Genomic DNA, 18,639 nt, shown 5'->3' with positions numbered 1-18,639 from the left:
ACCACTGTTTAATAAGAAAATAGAAGATGTTTACATCTGGGACCCATGTCTTAAAAAGATTGAAAGGTGTGTGTAAATATACATATATATATATTTTTTTATTTTTCCATATTCAATGTGATCTGTTGTACTAATGATACGCCTTGAATAAATAAGCATATATAATATTGACACATTTGATGTCTTGTAGCTTTTGATTGGTTTTTCATTAAGGATAGACTTTCTCTTTTGTTTCGTAAATAAAGATAGGCTTAATCAGCAGGACAAAAAACCAAAGAAAGTAACATAAATTTGTGCAGCCATAGCCACACTAGGCCGTTGGAGTGGAGCCGAAGATAGTGTTGGATTTGGGCTTTTCTATGTGACACTGAATATACATAACGTGCAAAACGCTCGCACTCTTTCTGATTATTATAAAAAAAAGGAAAATACTCTTGCTAGTAATTTCTTCTTCTTCTTCGGGCATACTCAGGCCCACTTTGTCTGATTCATCGGCCACCCCACAATCTTCTTCTGCGCATTTATTGTTAAATAGAAGACAAACACCCACTGTCTCAAATCTCGTTCTACACGGTTTCTATCATCAGCTGGAGCTGGTTGTGTGTGGGTAAAAGGTTGTTGCTTTGTTGATCGGTGAAGTAAGTCTAGGGATCTCTCGATTCAACGAGTTTGTCTTCAGATTCAACTTGACACCCAGTTGATCTTGAGGTGGGCAACGTCAATCTTGGTCGAGATTTCGATTTTGTATGCTCAGATCAGACCTTGGATTTGGGTTTATGTCACTTCGTTGTTAGAGTGCTTATTAGAGATCGACTTCTTTTCGTTGTCTATTGGGTACAACTTGGTTTTATTCCAAACGCAAATCATAAAGAAAATTTTTCTTTTTATTAATTGAAAATAACCTACCCATTTGGACAATTCGGTTGCAGCTTCACTTTCTGTACTGATTTTATACCTATCTATATCTTTAATAGTTAAAGGCTTAAATGATTTTCTCTTCCATCTTGTTAGGTTTTGACTACTCTTGTAAATTCTGCTGATTTCGTCGGCATTTTCAGGTTTTTGCCGTTCTGGATGTCTGAATTGAAGCATTCATTGGAAATGTTGGTCCCTTTGTGAAATCGTAAATATTGTTCAGATGGGTTCTCCTGCATTTAGAAAATTACAAGGGATTTCAGCTTAAGTGCTTGTTTGGGGTAGGACATGTTTTTGCATAAGAAGGTGGTCTAGGGGCCGGGAATTTATACATTTGGGGTGGTAATACTGTGAAAGCACGAGCACAGCCAAGATGATCAACAAACCGCTTGTATTGACTTATCTGTATCTATTCATCTACATTCTGCTTTCATCTGGTGTTATATTGTATAACAAGGTATAGAACCCTCAGTATTTCACTCGTACTATTGGCCTTGCTGTTTTGATGGTTTCTACATATTCATATCTTTGTTGGATTCACCCTATTTTCTTTGATAAACAATGGCTTCTAAGTTAATTGTTTTTTGAAGAATATGACAGAATGACAGAATGAAATTCTTTCTTCGCAGTGGGTTCTTTCTCCAAAATACTTCAATTTTCCACTTCCTATAAGTCTTACCATGATTCATATGGGATTTTCTGGAGTTGTTGCATTTTTCCTTGTTCGTGTTTTCAAGGTACTTATGATAATCTTCAACTTTGAGTATGTGGTGTTATACTTCTTGCATACTTTTGGTTTGCGTCACTTAGGTGTGTTTCTGTCAAGCTAGTTTAACATGAATACTAATACTTGTTGTCTCAAAATTGTTGAGTTGATTTGACCAGTTAAGTAGATGTTTTAATTATTTCCTGACAGGGATTAGGGGATGACAAAAGAAATACTTAGTGTCTTAGATACGACAGAATGAGAAAATTTTGATGTTTCTTTTAGTTTTAGGCATTATGAATTCTGAAAACCAATCTTGTCTAAAGTGGGCTAAGATATTTGTGTTGTAACATATTTGCTTTACTACATCATTTTCTTGTTGCATTCGAGGATTTTATCAGTTTCCTTATGCATTAAAAAGTATTGCACTTTCAGTTACTTGTCTGTTTCTTTCTTTCTGAGTCAAATAGTTTCATACATTTTGAATGAGGTAAACAATTTCTTAAATGTGCAGGTTGTATCTCCAGTCAAAATGACATTCGAAATGTAAGTGATATAGTTTTTTTTTTTTTTCCCCTTCACAGCCCTCTCTAGCGTTCTGAATTGCTTTCTTTTAATATTGTCCAATTCTGTCTTACATATAATGTTTGTTTGTTTGTTTGTTTATTTTTTATTTTTATTTTTACTTTTTATTTTTTATTTTTTCCACTTGACAGATATGCAACTTGTGTCATACCAATAAGTGCTTTCTTTGCGTCGAGTCTTTGGTAAGCCTTGAAATTTTTGAAATGGACTTCTTGGTCTGGCTTACGGTATGATAATTAATGAAGCACATGCATAGATATTATTTATACTGCTGTTGCCCAACATCCTGACAGAAAGCCTATTCATTTCTCGTTAGTTCTGAAACTGAAATCTTGTTTTCGGTTATGACAGGTTTGGTAATACTGCTTACTTGCACATTTCTGTAGCCTTTATCCAGATGCTCAAAGCTCTTAGTGCGTATCAAGAAACTTCACATTTATTTATTTATTACAATAGTCTTATAATGCTCCTGACTTGATAAATAGCTGCTTATCTCTTGATTTTGTTATTTCAGTGCCAGTGGCTACATTTATAATGGCTATAATGTGCGGCACTGACAAACCAAGGTGCGATGTGTTCTGGAACATGGTGCTGGTCAGTGTTGGAGTTGTCATTTCCTCATACGGGGAGATTCATTTTAATGTAGTTGGTACAGTTTACCAGGTTACGGGCATCTTTGCAGAAGCTCTTAGGCTGGTCTTAACACAAGTCCTTCTGCAGAAAAAGGGCTTGACTCTAAATCCTATTACCAGCTTATATTATATTGCTCCATGCAGGTGTGCATTTTGATGCTTCTGGACTTGTTTTTACTGAATAAGTTATAACATTTTTTAGTGTTTGTATGATTTTTAATGTTGAGAAAAGTAAGAAGTAGCATAATATATGACAGCCTCATTAATCATAAACTGATCTTGAACTCTAGATCTTTGACAGTGATATTATCCCTAGAATGCGCTTATAAATAATAGAATCTAGCTTTTTTCATTTTCTCATATTTGTTCATTTTTGCAGTTTTGTGTTTCTGTTTGTACCTTGGTTTCTATTGGAGAAGCCTGCAATGGAAGTTTCACAGATTCAGTTCAACTTCTGGATCTTTTTGACCAATGCTCTTTGTGCTTTGGCCTTGAACTTCTCCATCTTCTTAGTAATTGGTAGAACTGGAGCAGTTACCATCCGGGTTGCAGGTGTTTTAAAAGATTGGATACTCATAGCCCTTTCAACTGTTATTTTTCCGGAGTCTACCATAACAGGGCTGAATATAATCGGTTATGCAATTGGTAATGCTCTATTCATTAGAATTGGAAGTTTCTAGTTCTAACCACATTTAAATCTTTTCCCAATTTGTACTTTGAGTTAACAATAGACTCCTCCCTCCTTGCAGCACTCTGTGGTGTGGTTATGTACAACTACATAAAGGTCAAGGATGTTCGTGCATCACAATTACCTGCTGATAATCTTTCAGAAAGAATGGCGAAGGTTAATCTTCTCAATAATCCTTGATTTCTTGAGGCTGATTATTATATTTCAACCTCCATGAAGTATAGTATCTACTGAATTGAAATTTGCTCCCAAAAATAAAGTTTATAACCCCATTGATGCCTTAGCATGTTGTACCAACTGATAGAATTCATTACAAGTTTTTAGTTGGTTATTTAACAGAGTTGGCAATCATCTAGATGGAGATGGGAGCATTTACTATAAACACTACTTATTCAGTGGCTACCATCTAAAATAGGATTTTTTTGCATATTGGCTAATAATACAGGAATGGAAGTTTGAGAAGAAGTCATCAGATATATTCATGCCCAATAATAGTGGTGATTCTGTTGGAGGGGCTGGTTCTGCGTCTGATTCAAATGTGGATGAAGAAGCTCCATTAATACCATCAGCAAGGTTGTCTTATATCGGACGGACACAGCTTGGGAACCATGCTGCATAATCCTTGAAACCAAATGTAGAAACATGTTTTTGTAACACAAGAGCAGGAGATAGGCAGGCAGTTTCGTTCTTATTCTTTACGGAGGTTAGATTTTTATTTTTCCCTGAAGAAAGCCTAGGGGCAAATTCATTGTATTATTTCATTTCTAAAGGATGTTTGCATGATTTGCGTGTCTGAAGTTGGTAGATTGTCACTTAGGATCCATAGTTATTGGGCGAACAAGATGACCCTAAAATTATCAAGACCCTTGATATGAAAACCAAGTCTTTTTTCTTTTTTCTTTTAATTTGTTTGATAAGTCAATTCACTTAAGTTTAGACCAAGAAAGAATTGCCCCATGGCCAATGATAGGTAACTTGTTTTCTTATGATTTTGATTTTGATTTTGATTTTGGTGGTGGGAAGAAACCTGAGCAATGGTGTTGATTACCCTCTCCCTGAGAGCAGGATTGAACAATTATGCACCATTGATCGTTGGTTTGCCAAGTGTTAGGGGAAGCTCATTGGTGGAAGCCCTCTTACAGAGTATAGGTAAATAAGCCACACAAACAACTTAATTAAATTATTAGAACTTTGTTGCCTCCGGCATTCATATATAAATAGAACTTTAAGAAATATCTGGCAACGGACAACCACTATCAGCCAAGCAGGAAGAAACGGAGCAAGGATGTAGCATGATGCGCTCTCGCCTTTTTGCACCGCTATGGTTATAATTTAATGAGCTGAAATTTAAGAAATACTAAATATAATTTATACCATATGTATTCGGAAGACATAAATACTTGTATAAACAGATTTTTAGTTCACTAGCAGAAACAAGACCACAGAGATATATACGCTTGGGTTTGAGTTGGACATCCACCGAGCACGGTGCGAAGTAGGAGAGAAGTAAAATTTTTGAGCAGCGTCGAAGGTAGTTCATGCAGCAAGCTTTTTGTCTAGGATTATTCACATATTTTAAAAGCGCAACAATCGCATCCGCGCATAATCTCTCAAGCGTTAAAACAGGTGCGAAAGGATTACACAAAACCATGGCGTTCAAGATTCCACACATAGCGAAAAGGGCTCCACAACACATGAATTACGCAAAATCACAACAGAATGTGCACATCTAAGGCAAGCATGTATTAAATTGAAGTTTGAAATTAGAAAGAAAAAAAAAAAAAAAACAAATATATAAAAAGCACCAGTATGAGAACAGTGTCACCCAACAGCCTCTCTAGTGTATGTGTTTGTATCTCTATCAAAGAAAGCTATATATATATATATATATATATATGTGTGTGTGTGTGTTGTCTCAGTATAGTTTTCAAATATAAATTAAGGATTCGTGCAGCTTGCCCCTCCCTTGTAACCATCCAGCAAGCCACCTCTGATAAACAAAAAAGGGCTCTACTCAACTCTTTATGTTATATATAAGGATGGCAATTTTATGTTATACCATCCTTATATCATGATTAAGAGTTGGAGGTTGCTTGTAGGTTGTGGATATTTCTGTAGGCATAGTTATGTTGCATAAGGAATAGGACATCTCTGTATGATTCAAAGAAAAGGATTTTATATATATTTATAGGCTTATCTAATCAAAGTTTATCTAAGATGTTTGTTTTGCATTGAAGTAAACCAACAACTCATGTATAACTTTCTAATTGGTCAAAGTTTATCTAAGATGTTTGTTTTACTTTGCCAAGCAGAATGTATATATTTATTTCAAATAAGGTACTAGGGAACCATACTGCATAATTCAGGGAACCATGTATGGAAGAAAAATGTTTTTGAAACACACGAGCAGGAGCTAACAGTTAGGCATGTTCTTAGTTTTCTGCAGACTTCTGATTTTTATTCTACCCTGAAGAAAGCCTAGGTACGAACTCATTGTATTATTTCATTTCTGAAAATTATCAAGACTTTTATGAAATCCCAAGTCTCGAAAGTTTAGACCAAGGAACTTTGCCCTACAGGTAACTCATATTATTATTTGATTTCGGGGGTGGAAAGAAACCTGAGCAATTATGCGCATTTGATCATTAATTTGCCATGGGAAGCTCTTGAGTGTTAGCTTGATTAGGTAAGTAAGCCAGACAAACAACTTACAGAATAATAATTTATTAAAGCCACCGTTTACTGAAACTTCAATCTGCTTGACACTTGAACTTTGTTACCTCGAGCACTATCAAGCAAGCAGGAAGAAACCGAGCAAGGATGGAACATTTATACTTTTATGAGCTAAAATTTATAAAACACTAATTATACCATATGTATATTGCAGAAATGAACACATGGGGTTCAATTCAACATCTCTCAAGTATACTGCAAAGTAGAAGAAAAGGAAAATTCAGCAGCATGGAAGTCTGGAAGGTAATTTACACAGCAAGCCTTTCATCTCGTATTCAACAAATTAGAAAAATATAAGGGAGAATACACATTTTAAAATGAGAAACGTCGCCTTGTTAAAAGAAATGGGAAATGCACCGCATGGATTCACAGCAAAGGTACATCTCTCTAGCTCTAAACGGTTGCAAAGGATTACACAAAAAACCATGGCATTCAACACAGTAAAAAGGGCTCCACAAGATTTACACAGAATCACAACAGGATATGCACATCTCAGGCAAGAAAATATTTAAGTATGACAATAGAAATAAAATAAGAAAAAATACAATCAATGCCCACATACAGCACCCCAAGCTTCCTTTCCGTCCCTTAGAATATGAATCATAGCAAGAGGAGTGGAAAAATTAAATCTTGTAAAATTGATTATTCCAAATCTTCTGCTGTCCTCAGATACAAAAGCCTCCGTGTAGGAGCAGGAGGTGCCAATCCAGGGATATCTCTGACGTCTTTGTTATTAGGGTTCACTATCTGAAAATTCAAATGACAACGTACAATTTAGAAAAGATAAAAAAGCTGCATTCCTAAAACAATCAAACAAGTCCGCTACTATTGCAAAAGGTTGCCAATCTTCATGTCCATGTTGCTAAAAATATTTCTGAAAATAGGTCTACAATCATAGTGAGACATATTAAAATATTTGGAGCATATAAAAAATAAAAAATAAAAATAAAAATAAAAATTGTAGAAGAGGCAGGAAGAAGGGTGGAGAGAGAAAGGGCAATTCATCCTTTCTCTCCTCTAAAAGTTCTATCAATCACAAGAACTAATTAGAATATCATAAAAATAATTTCTTTACAAAGATAACACCTTTAAGCAGAGGCGTTCACAGGCTGATCCCTAAATTTTGAAACAATGATAAGCTTGCCATACAGAAATTAAGGCCATTAGATAAACAAATTAAAGGTCATACCTTCACAATAATAATTGCTATTACACCACAGACAATGAGGAATAGAAAAAGCATGATGCATTTATCAGTTGCCACCTGCAAAATAATAAAAATAATCAGAAAAGGGTTTTAGTTTCCAAACACTAAAAATGATACATTTTAAGGGGCAAAAGACTAACCTGCCTGCCAATCTCCTTCACAAGCTGGGATGCTTTCTTAATTGAGAACTGGATTGTGTCCAGCTCATTAACAATGCGACCCATTTGTTCAGTCTGCAAAATTTTTAATTGCAGATTTCAAGGCTAAACACATAACAGGAAATATAGATCGAGATGAAAAGTAAGCACACATACTTGGCCCTTTAAGGTAGTAGCGGTTTGAGTTCCCACTTCAATTGTTTGTTCAACAACCTACAGGAAAAAAGAGCAAGAGTTAATGCATGAAACAATAGCGAGCAAACAAAAGTTACAAATTGCTATTTTGTATTAACCTTTTTAGTGCGTTCAATTGTCTGATCAGTCTCATCCATTGTCTTCATCCCAGCATTGATTAGTTCTTGATTAGACATGGCTAAAGGCAACATGTGAACCAAACATGGTCAGACAAATCTGTTCTTAATGCAAAATAATAATAATAATAATAATAATAATAAACATACACAAAGACACATCCCAGGAAAATCAAATCTTCTGAATGCATTACTTATATTATTTACTCGTTAAGATTGAGCTGCTTATTGTCAATGTTTCAAATCAAATATCTTTGGCAACAGTCAACTTAAATTTAGCCATGCTATAAACAAACAACACAGCTGGTCTAACACAGTTAGCATATCAGTCACAAAAACACTTGTTTGCACTTTCATAACCAGAAAACATGCTACAATAATTACCATTAAAAAAAAAAAAAAAAAAAAAGAAAGAAATACAGTTCTTGTCGTTAAATTCGTTTCCCTTGTCCCCATGACTGTGTTAGCAAAATACAAGTTCTTCCTGCATAGAGCTATGTAACTTTGACATGTTGTTTTTACTACATTCAGTATCTTTACTTTGCTTGATGCAGTTGAATCAAATCATGCATGAACATCATACTCATTTCCTGTCAGAGCTAATTAGTTTAATTTCAAATTGGTATGACTTTGAAGAGGATAAAACATAGGATAAACAAAAAGATCTTAATAGGAGTTCAAGTGATACATATGTGTATGATATAAAACATTGGAAATTTATAAATAAGCTTCGGATTTGAACAATAAATGGGCATAGCTATGGCTGACACAACAGTGCGCATGCAGTGAAAACTCAAAAAGAATATAAAAACAAATTTATAATCAAGATCTCACATGATGCCACTTGAACATTTTCATCAGCCGTAGGTTCACTAACTCCTGCTCCCATATCAAACAGTTCAACTTTCTTGTTCCCAAGGCTATTCATATACCTGCAGTTCAGCCAAATTGAGTATAAAAACTACACTGTGTAGTGTGTCATAATTCATAAAGTTAGTTTCAATGTCCCAAAACAACAATTTGACTCCATAAAACATATCTTCCAATTAATAACCATACGATGGACCAAATGGATAGATGAAGTTACGTTTTCCTTAGTGCCACATATGAATTCAGCTCTTTGATCTGCCAGGTATAACAAAAAAGCACAGATACCACATCAGCTAATGCATAAAAGAATCACACAAGTGTCAGGAAATTCTGGAAAGATAATTTGTATAACATTAACTGTTCACACATTGTTAACTCCTAATACAGTGACTACCTATGTGAGTCAACGGACATGCATATAGTTTATAAAAAAAGTGAAAGGTTCATTGTGACAGATCTAGAGGCAAGCATACTCAATTGTTCATGTGATGAGAGGGAAAAAAAAAAAAAAAAAAAAAAACAAGTGAAAGGTTCTCTAGAAACTGACCATGGATTGCTTCTCATCATTGAGTTGCTTATTCACTTCAGAAGAATTTCGACCCTCCTCATCTTTCAGCTCACGATCAAACTCTTTGATTAGTCTAAAACAATTATAAAACAAAAGATCAAAGTCACCAATGTGTACTTACATACATGCTATGGGGGACCAAGAAAGGAAGTTTTGTACATTCAGCATAGTTGATAGACGCTTGTATTTTGTATCCTAAGTAAATATATAAAATAAGGGAATTGAAGATTATCTGTAGATAACTAAGTTAAACTCTTTTTAATTCATATCAGATGGTACCATTATTCTGTTGCTCAGAATTTTCTAGCATCCTTGGATTATAAATATGAAAACAAGTGTATAAAAGCCTCTATTCACAGAAAATAACCAGATGCAGAAGTTAAGAGAAGCCACATGCAACATACCTTTTACATTCTCTCATTTTTCCTGTAAGTTCCTCCAGCTGTTTACTTTGTCTATTGGAGTCTTTGATCTTATCCAGCCTCTGGAAGCCATTTCTGTATGGAAAATAACAATAATAAGCTACCGTCTATCTTACTTTGTCTAGTTGCTTCCACAGGCTATCAAGAGATATATCAAGGCAACTGCTTTGACTGAATGGTTGAGCCCTGATACAACTTTGGCAACAAATTTCTTTAACAAATATGGACGTGTAACAAAATGATTCACCATTTGATTTCAACCACATAATTTAGGTACAAGCATGCTAGCACAGCTGCACAGAAGCTGCAGTTAAGAGCTGTGCCATCCTAAGTTTTCTGTTCCCCATTTTTAATAAGCTTTTTGAATCACAGGTTTCCGAGGAGTAAAACAAAATATTGCATTAAACTGCAAAAGACCAAAAAAAAAAAAAAAAAAAAAAGGCAATAAAAGAAGAACTTTTCTATCCACAACTACAAAAGCTAGTATGAGTCCGTTGTCCATTCCGATTCCCTAACCTAAAAAATAGCTCACGCGACTTGCGACAAGTACAATCCCTTTCGATGGGTGTCAGCATCAGATTACCATGAATCTGTATGTTGAAATCTAGAATCTCTAGAATCTTACTAATCCCATCCTACTACATATGTTACAGAAATATAGGCATTGACAGAAACAGCTCATCCCAGATCACCACGATAAAAAAAGAAAAAATTGAAGGGCAAAACAAAGGAATAAAAAATAAAAAAATAAAAATGGAAAAGAGAGAAGAATGAAAGAAACATACGAAAGAGCTCGAAAATTATCAAGAATTTCACCATGGATCTGCTCCAACTGAGGGCTCATCGGCAGGTTGGTGGCCATTGTCGCCGAAGACTAACCAATCCTGAGGAAATCGATTCCACAGGAAACCCGTAACCTTTCGTTTCGCTTCGGTTGGGTAGTAAACTTTACAGCATCTAATAAGATTTCGATTCACCTTCAAATTTTACCAACTTGGAAGCTCTTGGAGGATTCGATGAAGAAACCCTAACAACGGTAATTCTTCTGCTTCTATCCAAAATTTATTCCTCGGAAGATAAAAAATAAAATAAAATCCTCCTTTTCAAAAGAGGAAATTTGCAGAGAGAATTTTTTGAAGAATTTTTTAGGGTTAAAAATTGAGACAATAATAATAATAATAATAATAATAAAGCGTGGAACGAAGAGACAACAGAGACAGACAGAAAGGAGGGATTAAGGTTTTTAATTTAAAAAAATATTATCATTAATAATTATCAATAAATAAAAATCGAAAAAGATAAAGGCCGGAGGCAGCTGATGATGTCAAAACTGAGCCGTGAAGAATATTGATCCATTGAGGCGTGAGTTTATGGACATATCGCGAGAGAAGTTGATGGTCATGTTATGTTGGTAGGCGAGGCTAGAGATATAAATGATATTATATGAAATACGATATGATATGGGGGAATTGGTGAGAACTTGACAGTTGCGGCGTGGGTTGTGAGAGATTGAAATGATTATAAAAATGTTTTAAGAGGTGGAATGCGTTGGTGGTGTGCCTGGCTGTCAGGTGGTTTGCTAATTTACAACAACAACAACAACAACAACAACAACAGCAACTACTATATTTACACAAGGAATATTATACCGATAACTAACTGCCATCCTCTGTTTACAACCTTATTAGTTATGCATTAAAACCAAAATAGAAGTCCAATGGCACCAATATTTTCGTGTTTTTACATTTTAGTCTTGGTGTTTTTACTTGATTTTGCTCTACTTCTCCCTTCTTGGCCAACTTCTTATTTATTCACAAAGTTTTGTTTTCCGAATCAAATTACAAGACTCTTCTTTTCTTCTTTTTTTAATTTTTTTTATTTTAATTTGAACTAATCTTGCATTAAATGTGGACAAAATTTGAATCAACCCAACAAATCAAACCAAACTAAATCATTCGAATTGGTTTTTGTTCAATATTTTATATGCATATCGGTTTGGTTTGAATTTATTTTATAAATATCAATATGGGTTCGATTTGCAAGTTTGGAAAATTTTCATCCAATCCAATCCGAATTTATCCATTTAGCCAAATACTACCCACTATTTGATTGTCCAAAAATGCACCATCCGATTTCTCTACAATGATGACAAATTTTCGCCCTGCATTGGTACTTCATGGATTGATAGATGACGAATGTTTCTCAGTATACAACGACTACTTTCTGAGAATAGTAGTACTCCAAATTCTCAGAAACAACGAACACTTTTGTGTTTCACTCTCTTTTTGTTTTATGAATGAATAATGCAAAAACTAAAAATCACGACTATTTCTTTCTGTTATTGTCTTTTAATCATATAAAGATAATTTTATTATAGGAAGGATTGCATCTATATGAAGAAACCCAATGCTTCAGAATATACGAAGCGTTAAAAGTTGCTTCATTTCCAATAACAGCCACATTTCCACTCTGAAGACGTGTTCTTTCACTAGAACACTGTTTCTTATTATTTATTTATTTTAAAATAAAACTCTAGTATTTTAAGTATTATGGTAACCAAATAAATAAACAATATTTATAATTTCTATTCACAAATTCCTACAATCCCCATGTGAATAGAAATTAATGCAAGATGACTATGCAGATACTAGAGAGAGTTTAATGAAAAGAAATTGCATCAGGATAGATAGCTTTTGGCCTTGAATATTCCTTAGTCAATAGTTATCGAGTTTACTAATCAATTAATATGCATAATGGTTTGAATTGTTAATTTTTGATGTAAACAAAGACAATAACTATCACACAATTCATTTTCTGCACAAAATTTGTTCTCATTGTTGTATTTATTTTGACCTTAAACAACCTGGTTTTCATAAGTGCTTTAGAGAATTACACTTTTTATAATTCTCATAGAAGCGGCCCTACTTCTATACGTATATAGGTGACTATCTATAAAAAATATCTTGTTATATTTTACTTGGATTTCCAAGATATAGACATCATTAAAAACACAGCTTATCCTAATAACACGTTGCAGGCAATACTGTTTCGCTTTAGAAACGGGAAGAAGTACTTTCTCTTTTAATACTTCATAGTATTTCTTGTGAATCATACATACTTACGTTGTCCCATTGAACCTAGACCCTGGGATCTCCATTCAGCTAGGTTGGATTTCCGTTTATGATGATTCATTAGATTTAGGCTTTAATTCCATTCCTCTCGATGACTTATAAACTTGCTCTCTAGACAAACCTTTATTAACTGGCTTCGCTAGGTTGTCTTTTGATTTTACATATTCAATATTTATAATTCCATTAGAGAGAAGTTATCAAACAGTATTATGTCTTCGACATATATGTTGAGGTTTACCATTATTCATATTATTTTGTGCCCTACCAATTGCTGATTGACTATCACAATGAATACATATAGCAGGCACAGGCTTTGACCAATTTGGAATGTCTTCTAAAAAATTTCTAAGCCATTCAGCTTCTTCTCCAGCTTTATCTAAAGCTACAAATTCAGATTCCATAGTTGATCTCGCAATACAAGTCTGTTTTGAAGACTTCCATGTCACAGCAGCACCTCCAAGTATAAACACATATCCACTTGTAGACTTTGAGCCTTTTGTGTCTGATATCCAGTTAGCATCACATTATCTTTCTAACATAGCAGGATATCTTGTATAGTGTAACCCATATGTCATTGTATATCTTAGGTATTTTAAAACTCTAATTAATGCTTTCCAATGATCTTTATTTAGGTTACTAGTAAATCTGCTTAACTTATTAACAACATAAGCTATAACTGGTCGTGTGCAATTTGAGATATACATTAGGCTTCCTATAATTCTAGAGTATTCCAATTGATATACACTTTGACCATGATTTTTAGCTAGGTATAAAGTTATGTTAACAGGAGTCTTTGCTGGACCTCCATCATACTTATCAAATTTCTCAAGTACATTTTTAATGTAATGAGATTGTGAAAGAACTATTCCATCTGATGTCTTAGTAATTTCAATACCTAAAATCACATCAGCTTCACCTAGATCTTTCATATCAAACTTATTAATCAACAACTTTTTAGTAGCTTTAATAATTTCCATATTGCTACCCATTATTAGCATGTCATCTACATATAAGCAAATCATAACATACCCTTTTTAAGTGCTTTTATAATATACACATTTATCACACTCATTAATTTTGAAGCCATTTGTCATCATTACATTATCAAATTTCTCATGCTATTGTTTTGGTGCTTGTTTTAATCCATACAATTACTTAACCAGTTTGCACACTTTCTTTTCTTATCCTGGGACTATAAACCACTTTGGCTGTTTTGTATAGATCTCTTCTTCTAAATCTCCATTTAAAAATGTAATTTTTACATCCATTTGATGTATTTGAAGATTATACAAATCTGCTATTGCAATCAAAATTTGAATTGATGTAATTTTAGTTACTGGTGAATAAGTATCAAAATATTCTAAGCCTTCCTTTTTCTTGTAACAATTAACCACCAGTCTAGCTTTGTATGTATTAATGGTACCATCTGGTTTTAATTTCCTTTTAAAAATCCACTTATAACCCAATGGTTTAGTACCAGGTGGAAGATTTACCAACTCCCATGTATGATTTTGCATTATAGAATTAATTTCACTATCAATTGCTTCCTTCCAAAATGGAGCTTCAGGAGCTGACAATGCTTCTTTGAAGGTTTGAGGTTCATTTTCTAACAAATAAGACATAAAATCAGGACCAAATGAGTTAAATGTTTTAGTTCTCTTACTACGTCTTGGTTCATCCTCTTTTCCTTCATTTGTGTCTCTTTGAGTTTGATTACTAGTAATCATATCCTCATGAGACCTTTATGGTGAACTATATATTTTTCCTATTTTATAAGGAAAAATATCTTCAAAGAAATATGCAGTTCTCGATTCTATAATGGTGTTGACATGTATGTCAGGAATATTAGATTTATACACCAAAAATCGATATGCACTACTATTTTGTACATATCCAATGAAAATATAGTCAATAGTTTTAGATCCTATTTTAACCTTTTTAGGAAAATGTACTGCAACTTTAGCAAGATATCCCCACATTTTTATGTACTTATCTGTAGGTTTTTGACCTTTCCATAACTCACATAGTGTTTTATCTAATTTCTTATGAGGTAATTTCTTTAGAATTGAATTAGAAGTTAATAAAGCTTCTCCCCACATATTTTGTGGTAAACAAGACATAAGCAATAAGGAATTCATCATTTCTTTCAAAGTACAATTTTTGCATTCAGCTATACGATTTTGTTGTGGTGAATAAGGAGCAGTCATTTGGTGTATAAATCCATGCTCTAAATAGAATTCCTCAAAAGGTGATTCATACTCACCTCCTCTATCACTCCTCAAAGTTTTTATTTTCTTGCTTAGTTGGTGTTCTACCTCATTTTTATAATGTTTAAACATTTCAATTGTTTCATCTTTGTTTCGCAATAAATATACATAACAATATCTTGTACAATCATCTATAAAAGTAATAAAATATTTTTTTCCACCTCTAGTTTGTATATATTTTAAATCACATGTGTAAGTATGGATTAATTCTAGAGATTCTGTACTCCTTTGCACATTTTGAAATGGGCTTCTAGTTAATTTAACGTCTACACATGTTTCACATTTATGATTAGAGTTAATCTCAAATTTAGGTAATAAGTCCATGTTCATTAATTTGCGTAGTGCATCATAATTTACATGTCCCAACCTACCATGCCATAAATTGAATGACTCCACAGTTTAAGTAGAAGATTTAACTTTATTATTATTAATAGGAGGTACAATAGTTATTACATTCATTTTAAATAGGCCATCAGTCAAATACCCCTTTCTCACATACATTCCATTTTTAATGAGTACAAATTTGTCAGCTACAAAGACTAACTTAAATCCATTTTTGCTAAGCAAAGATCCAGAAATTAGATTCTTTCTTATTTCAGGTACATGAAGAACATTGTTTAGAGTAAGTTCTTTGCTAGATGTCATCTTCAAAACTATTTTTCCTTAACCTTCAACATTAGATGTTGAGAAATTTCCCATATAAAGATGTTCTCCTGTGTCCACACTATGATAAGTAGTAAACATGTTCCTATTGGAACATATGTGTCTAGTAGCACCTATGTCTACCCACCATTCTTTATTATTACAAACCAAATTCACTTTAGAAATCATAGCAGCAAGGTTCATTTCTTCTATGTCAATTGAAAATTTAACTTCCTTTGTCATGTGTGCTGGAGATTTGTTCTTCTTGTAGTTACTTTGTGCTTTTCAATTTCCACATTCATTTGCATGATGACCTTGCTTGTTGCACACAAAACATTTCCCTTTAAATTTCTTTGCATTCCCTTGGCTATTATTTTGCCCAGAATACTTTATTTTTTTCCCATTTTTCTGTCCATTCTCAATCACATTGGCTTTGGCTTCCAGGTAATGAGTTTTGATCGTCTTTTCAGAGTTTCGATTGTCTTCTTCAATTCTAAGATGAACAATTAGATCTTCAAGACCCATTTCCTTATGTTTATGCTTCAAATAGTTCTTGAAATCTTTCCAGGAAGGTGGCAACTTTTTTATAACAGCAGCAACTTGAAAAGATTCACTCAAAGTCATATTTTAGCATGTATTTCATGAAGAATCAATTGTAGTTCTTCTACTTGGTTCATAACAGTTTTAGAATCGACCATTTTGAAATCTAAAAACCTTCCAACCACAAATTTCTTCATGCTAGCATCCTCAGTTTTATATTTCTTATCCAAGCATTCCCAAAGTTCTTTGGAAGTCTCAATTGGATTATACACATTATATAGTATGTTGTCCAAACCATTGAGGATGTAATTCTTGCATAGAAAATCTCCATGTTCCATGCATCCATGGCTGTTACAGCTGTCCTATCTATTTCATTCTCATTAAGGATAGGGGCCTTCTCATTCAAAAACTTTGCCAAATTCAAGGTTGTGAGATAAAAGAGCATTTTTTGTTGCTATCTTTTAAAATCTGCACCATTGAACTTTTCGGGCTTCTCTCCATGATTCACATGAGCAGGAATAAAATTTTGGCTTGTATTTGTCATTTGTCTGTTAATAAAAGTTATAGACCAAGTTACTTTAAGAGCATACTTCAAAATTTTGCACAAAATAATATATCCAAAATATATTAAGCAAAAGTAAAATTCAATAATCAAAATTTATATATATAAAACAAACTACACAACTTTATATATATATATAAACTAATATTGATCATTGCATAAATAGACATATACATATATATATATATATATATAATATAGTATAAATAGCATATACATGTATAAAAATATTAAAACCAGAGTAAATAAAAGAATTATTCTAACAATTTAAATATGTGAAGATAATATGAAAACCTCGGTCCACGTATACAATTGATTAGACAGAAACTATTATATATAAGCACCGAACAGAGACCAAAAGAGACCAATTCTCTCTATATATACATATAAACAGAAGAATTGACCACTCGACCAAAATGATTGTTACCAAACAATATACAACCGAAATCAAAGCAAGTAAAGAAGATATATATATATATATATATATATATATAACACCAATTGCCAATTAATTGAAAAAACACTATATATATATATATATATATATATATTAATAAATGAATAAGATGAAACAGAAAGAAGATATATAACAATGTATATATATGTGCATAAATGAATCGGATGAAAGAGAAAGAAGATATTTAAGAATGTATATATATGTGCCAACTAAAGGAAAACAGTAATTAAAAAAGAAACAGAGAATAATATGTTTCAATTGGCAATTAAAAGGAAAGCATAATACAAATAAGACTTTATTTAAAGAAAAAAAGCATAAAACCCGAAAAATTAATCAATTTAAAACTATATATATAAAGGCAAATAAACCAGAAGGTACGAATAATAGATATGTTTATGTTGGCAGTATGAAAGCAGACACGAAAATAACTCAGTCCACGTGAATGTGTTTATATATATTAATATATATAATTGTTTATGATTTCAATTGGCAATTAGAACACGTTGCAATTGGCAATTGAAAGAAAACAGGGAAGACTACCCGTTTTAAATGGCGAAGTAACGAAAATAGAGCACACTTTATTAATCAATTGTAAAGCCGAACAGTAAGAAAGTATTGACTAAATTGTATGACTAAATGTATGAATAAATTAACAATTTAAAAACAAACTATACATGGAGATCTATATATATATATATATATAAACATGTGTAGAAGCTAAATTAACTAGAACCCCATTTCAAAATGTGCAAAGGAGTATAGAACCTCTAGAATTAATCCATACCGATACATGTGATTTAAAATATATACAAACTAGAGGTGGAAAAAAGTATTTTATTACTTTTATAGATGATTGTACAAGATATTGTTCTGTTTATTTATTGCGGAGCAAAAATGACGCAATTGAAATGTTTAAACATTATAAAAATGAGGTAGAAAACCAACTAAGCAAGAAAATAAAAACTTTGAGGAGGGATAGAGGAGGTGAGTATGAATCACCTTTTGAGGAATTCTGTTTAGAGCATGGTATTATACACCAATCGACCGCTCCTGATTCACCACAACAAAATGGTGTAGCTGAACGCAAAAATCGTACTTTAAAAGAAATAATGAATTCCTTATTGCATATGTCTTGTTTACCACAAAATATGTGGGGAGAAGCTTTATTAACTTCTAATTCAATTCTAAATAAAATTACCTCATAAGAAATTAGATAAAACACCATATGAGTTATGGAAAGATTGA

General features: G+C 33.0%; 2 protein-coding genes across 6 annotated transcripts; one reads left to right on the top strand and one right to left on the bottom strand.

The window, feature by feature from the left end:
- Positions 1–300: 300 nt before the first annotated feature.
- LOC107433382 (probable sugar phosphate/phosphate translocator At3g17430) lies at positions 301–4,425 on the top strand. 4 transcript variants are annotated; one of them, XM_048464948.2, is made up of 10 exons: positions 303–708; positions 1,059–1,372; positions 1,545–1,652; positions 2,136–2,167; positions 2,338–2,388; positions 2,558–2,619; positions 2,721–2,982; positions 3,218–3,483; positions 3,588–3,682; positions 3,972–4,425. In XM_048464948.2, the coding sequence occupies exons 2-10, from the start codon at positions 1,289–1,291 to the stop codon at positions 4,143–4,145; spliced, it is 1,134 nt and encodes a 377-aa protein (XP_048320905.1). In that variant the 5' UTR covers positions 303–708; positions 1,059–1,288; the 3' UTR covers positions 4,146–4,425. The 4 variants fall into 4 exon arrangements, with proteins under 4 accessions (XP_048320908.1, XP_048320905.1, XP_048320907.1 ...); XM_048464950.2 differs by having other exon boundaries at positions 303–744; XM_048464949.2 differs by having other exon boundaries at positions 695–834.
- A 2,245-nt stretch (positions 4,426–6,670) lies between these two features.
- On the bottom strand, positions 6,671–11,302 carry LOC107433381 (novel plant SNARE 13). 2 transcript variants are annotated; one of them, XM_016044670.4, is made up of 10 exons: positions 10,581–11,302; positions 9,778–9,870; positions 9,353–9,446; positions 9,023–9,060; positions 8,770–8,867; positions 7,918–7,997; positions 7,781–7,837; positions 7,611–7,699; positions 7,449–7,523; positions 6,671–7,006 (listed from the first exon to the last, which is right to left on the bottom strand). In XM_016044670.4, exons 1-9 carry the CDS (start codon positions 10,655–10,657, stop codon positions 7,469–7,471), a joined length of 681 nt encoding a protein of 226 aa, XP_015900156.1. In that variant the 5' UTR covers positions 10,658–11,302; the 3' UTR covers positions 6,671–7,006; positions 7,449–7,468. The 2 variants fall into 2 exon arrangements, with proteins under 2 accessions (XP_015900156.1, XP_015900155.1); XM_016044669.4 differs by having other exon boundaries at positions 7,607–7,699; positions 10,581–11,293.
- Positions 11,303–18,639: the final 7,337 nt, after the last annotated feature.

Source organism: Ziziphus jujuba, chromosome 11 (genome assembly GCF_031755915.1).
Source record: "Ziziphus jujuba cultivar Dongzao chromosome 11, ASM3175591v1".
In the NCBI taxonomy this organism is placed as follows: domain Eukaryota; kingdom Viridiplantae; phylum Streptophyta; class Magnoliopsida; order Rosales; family Rhamnaceae; genus Ziziphus; species Ziziphus jujuba.
Note: the sequence above shows the minus strand (reverse complement) of the source record. Positions and strands in the feature narration are given on the sequence as shown.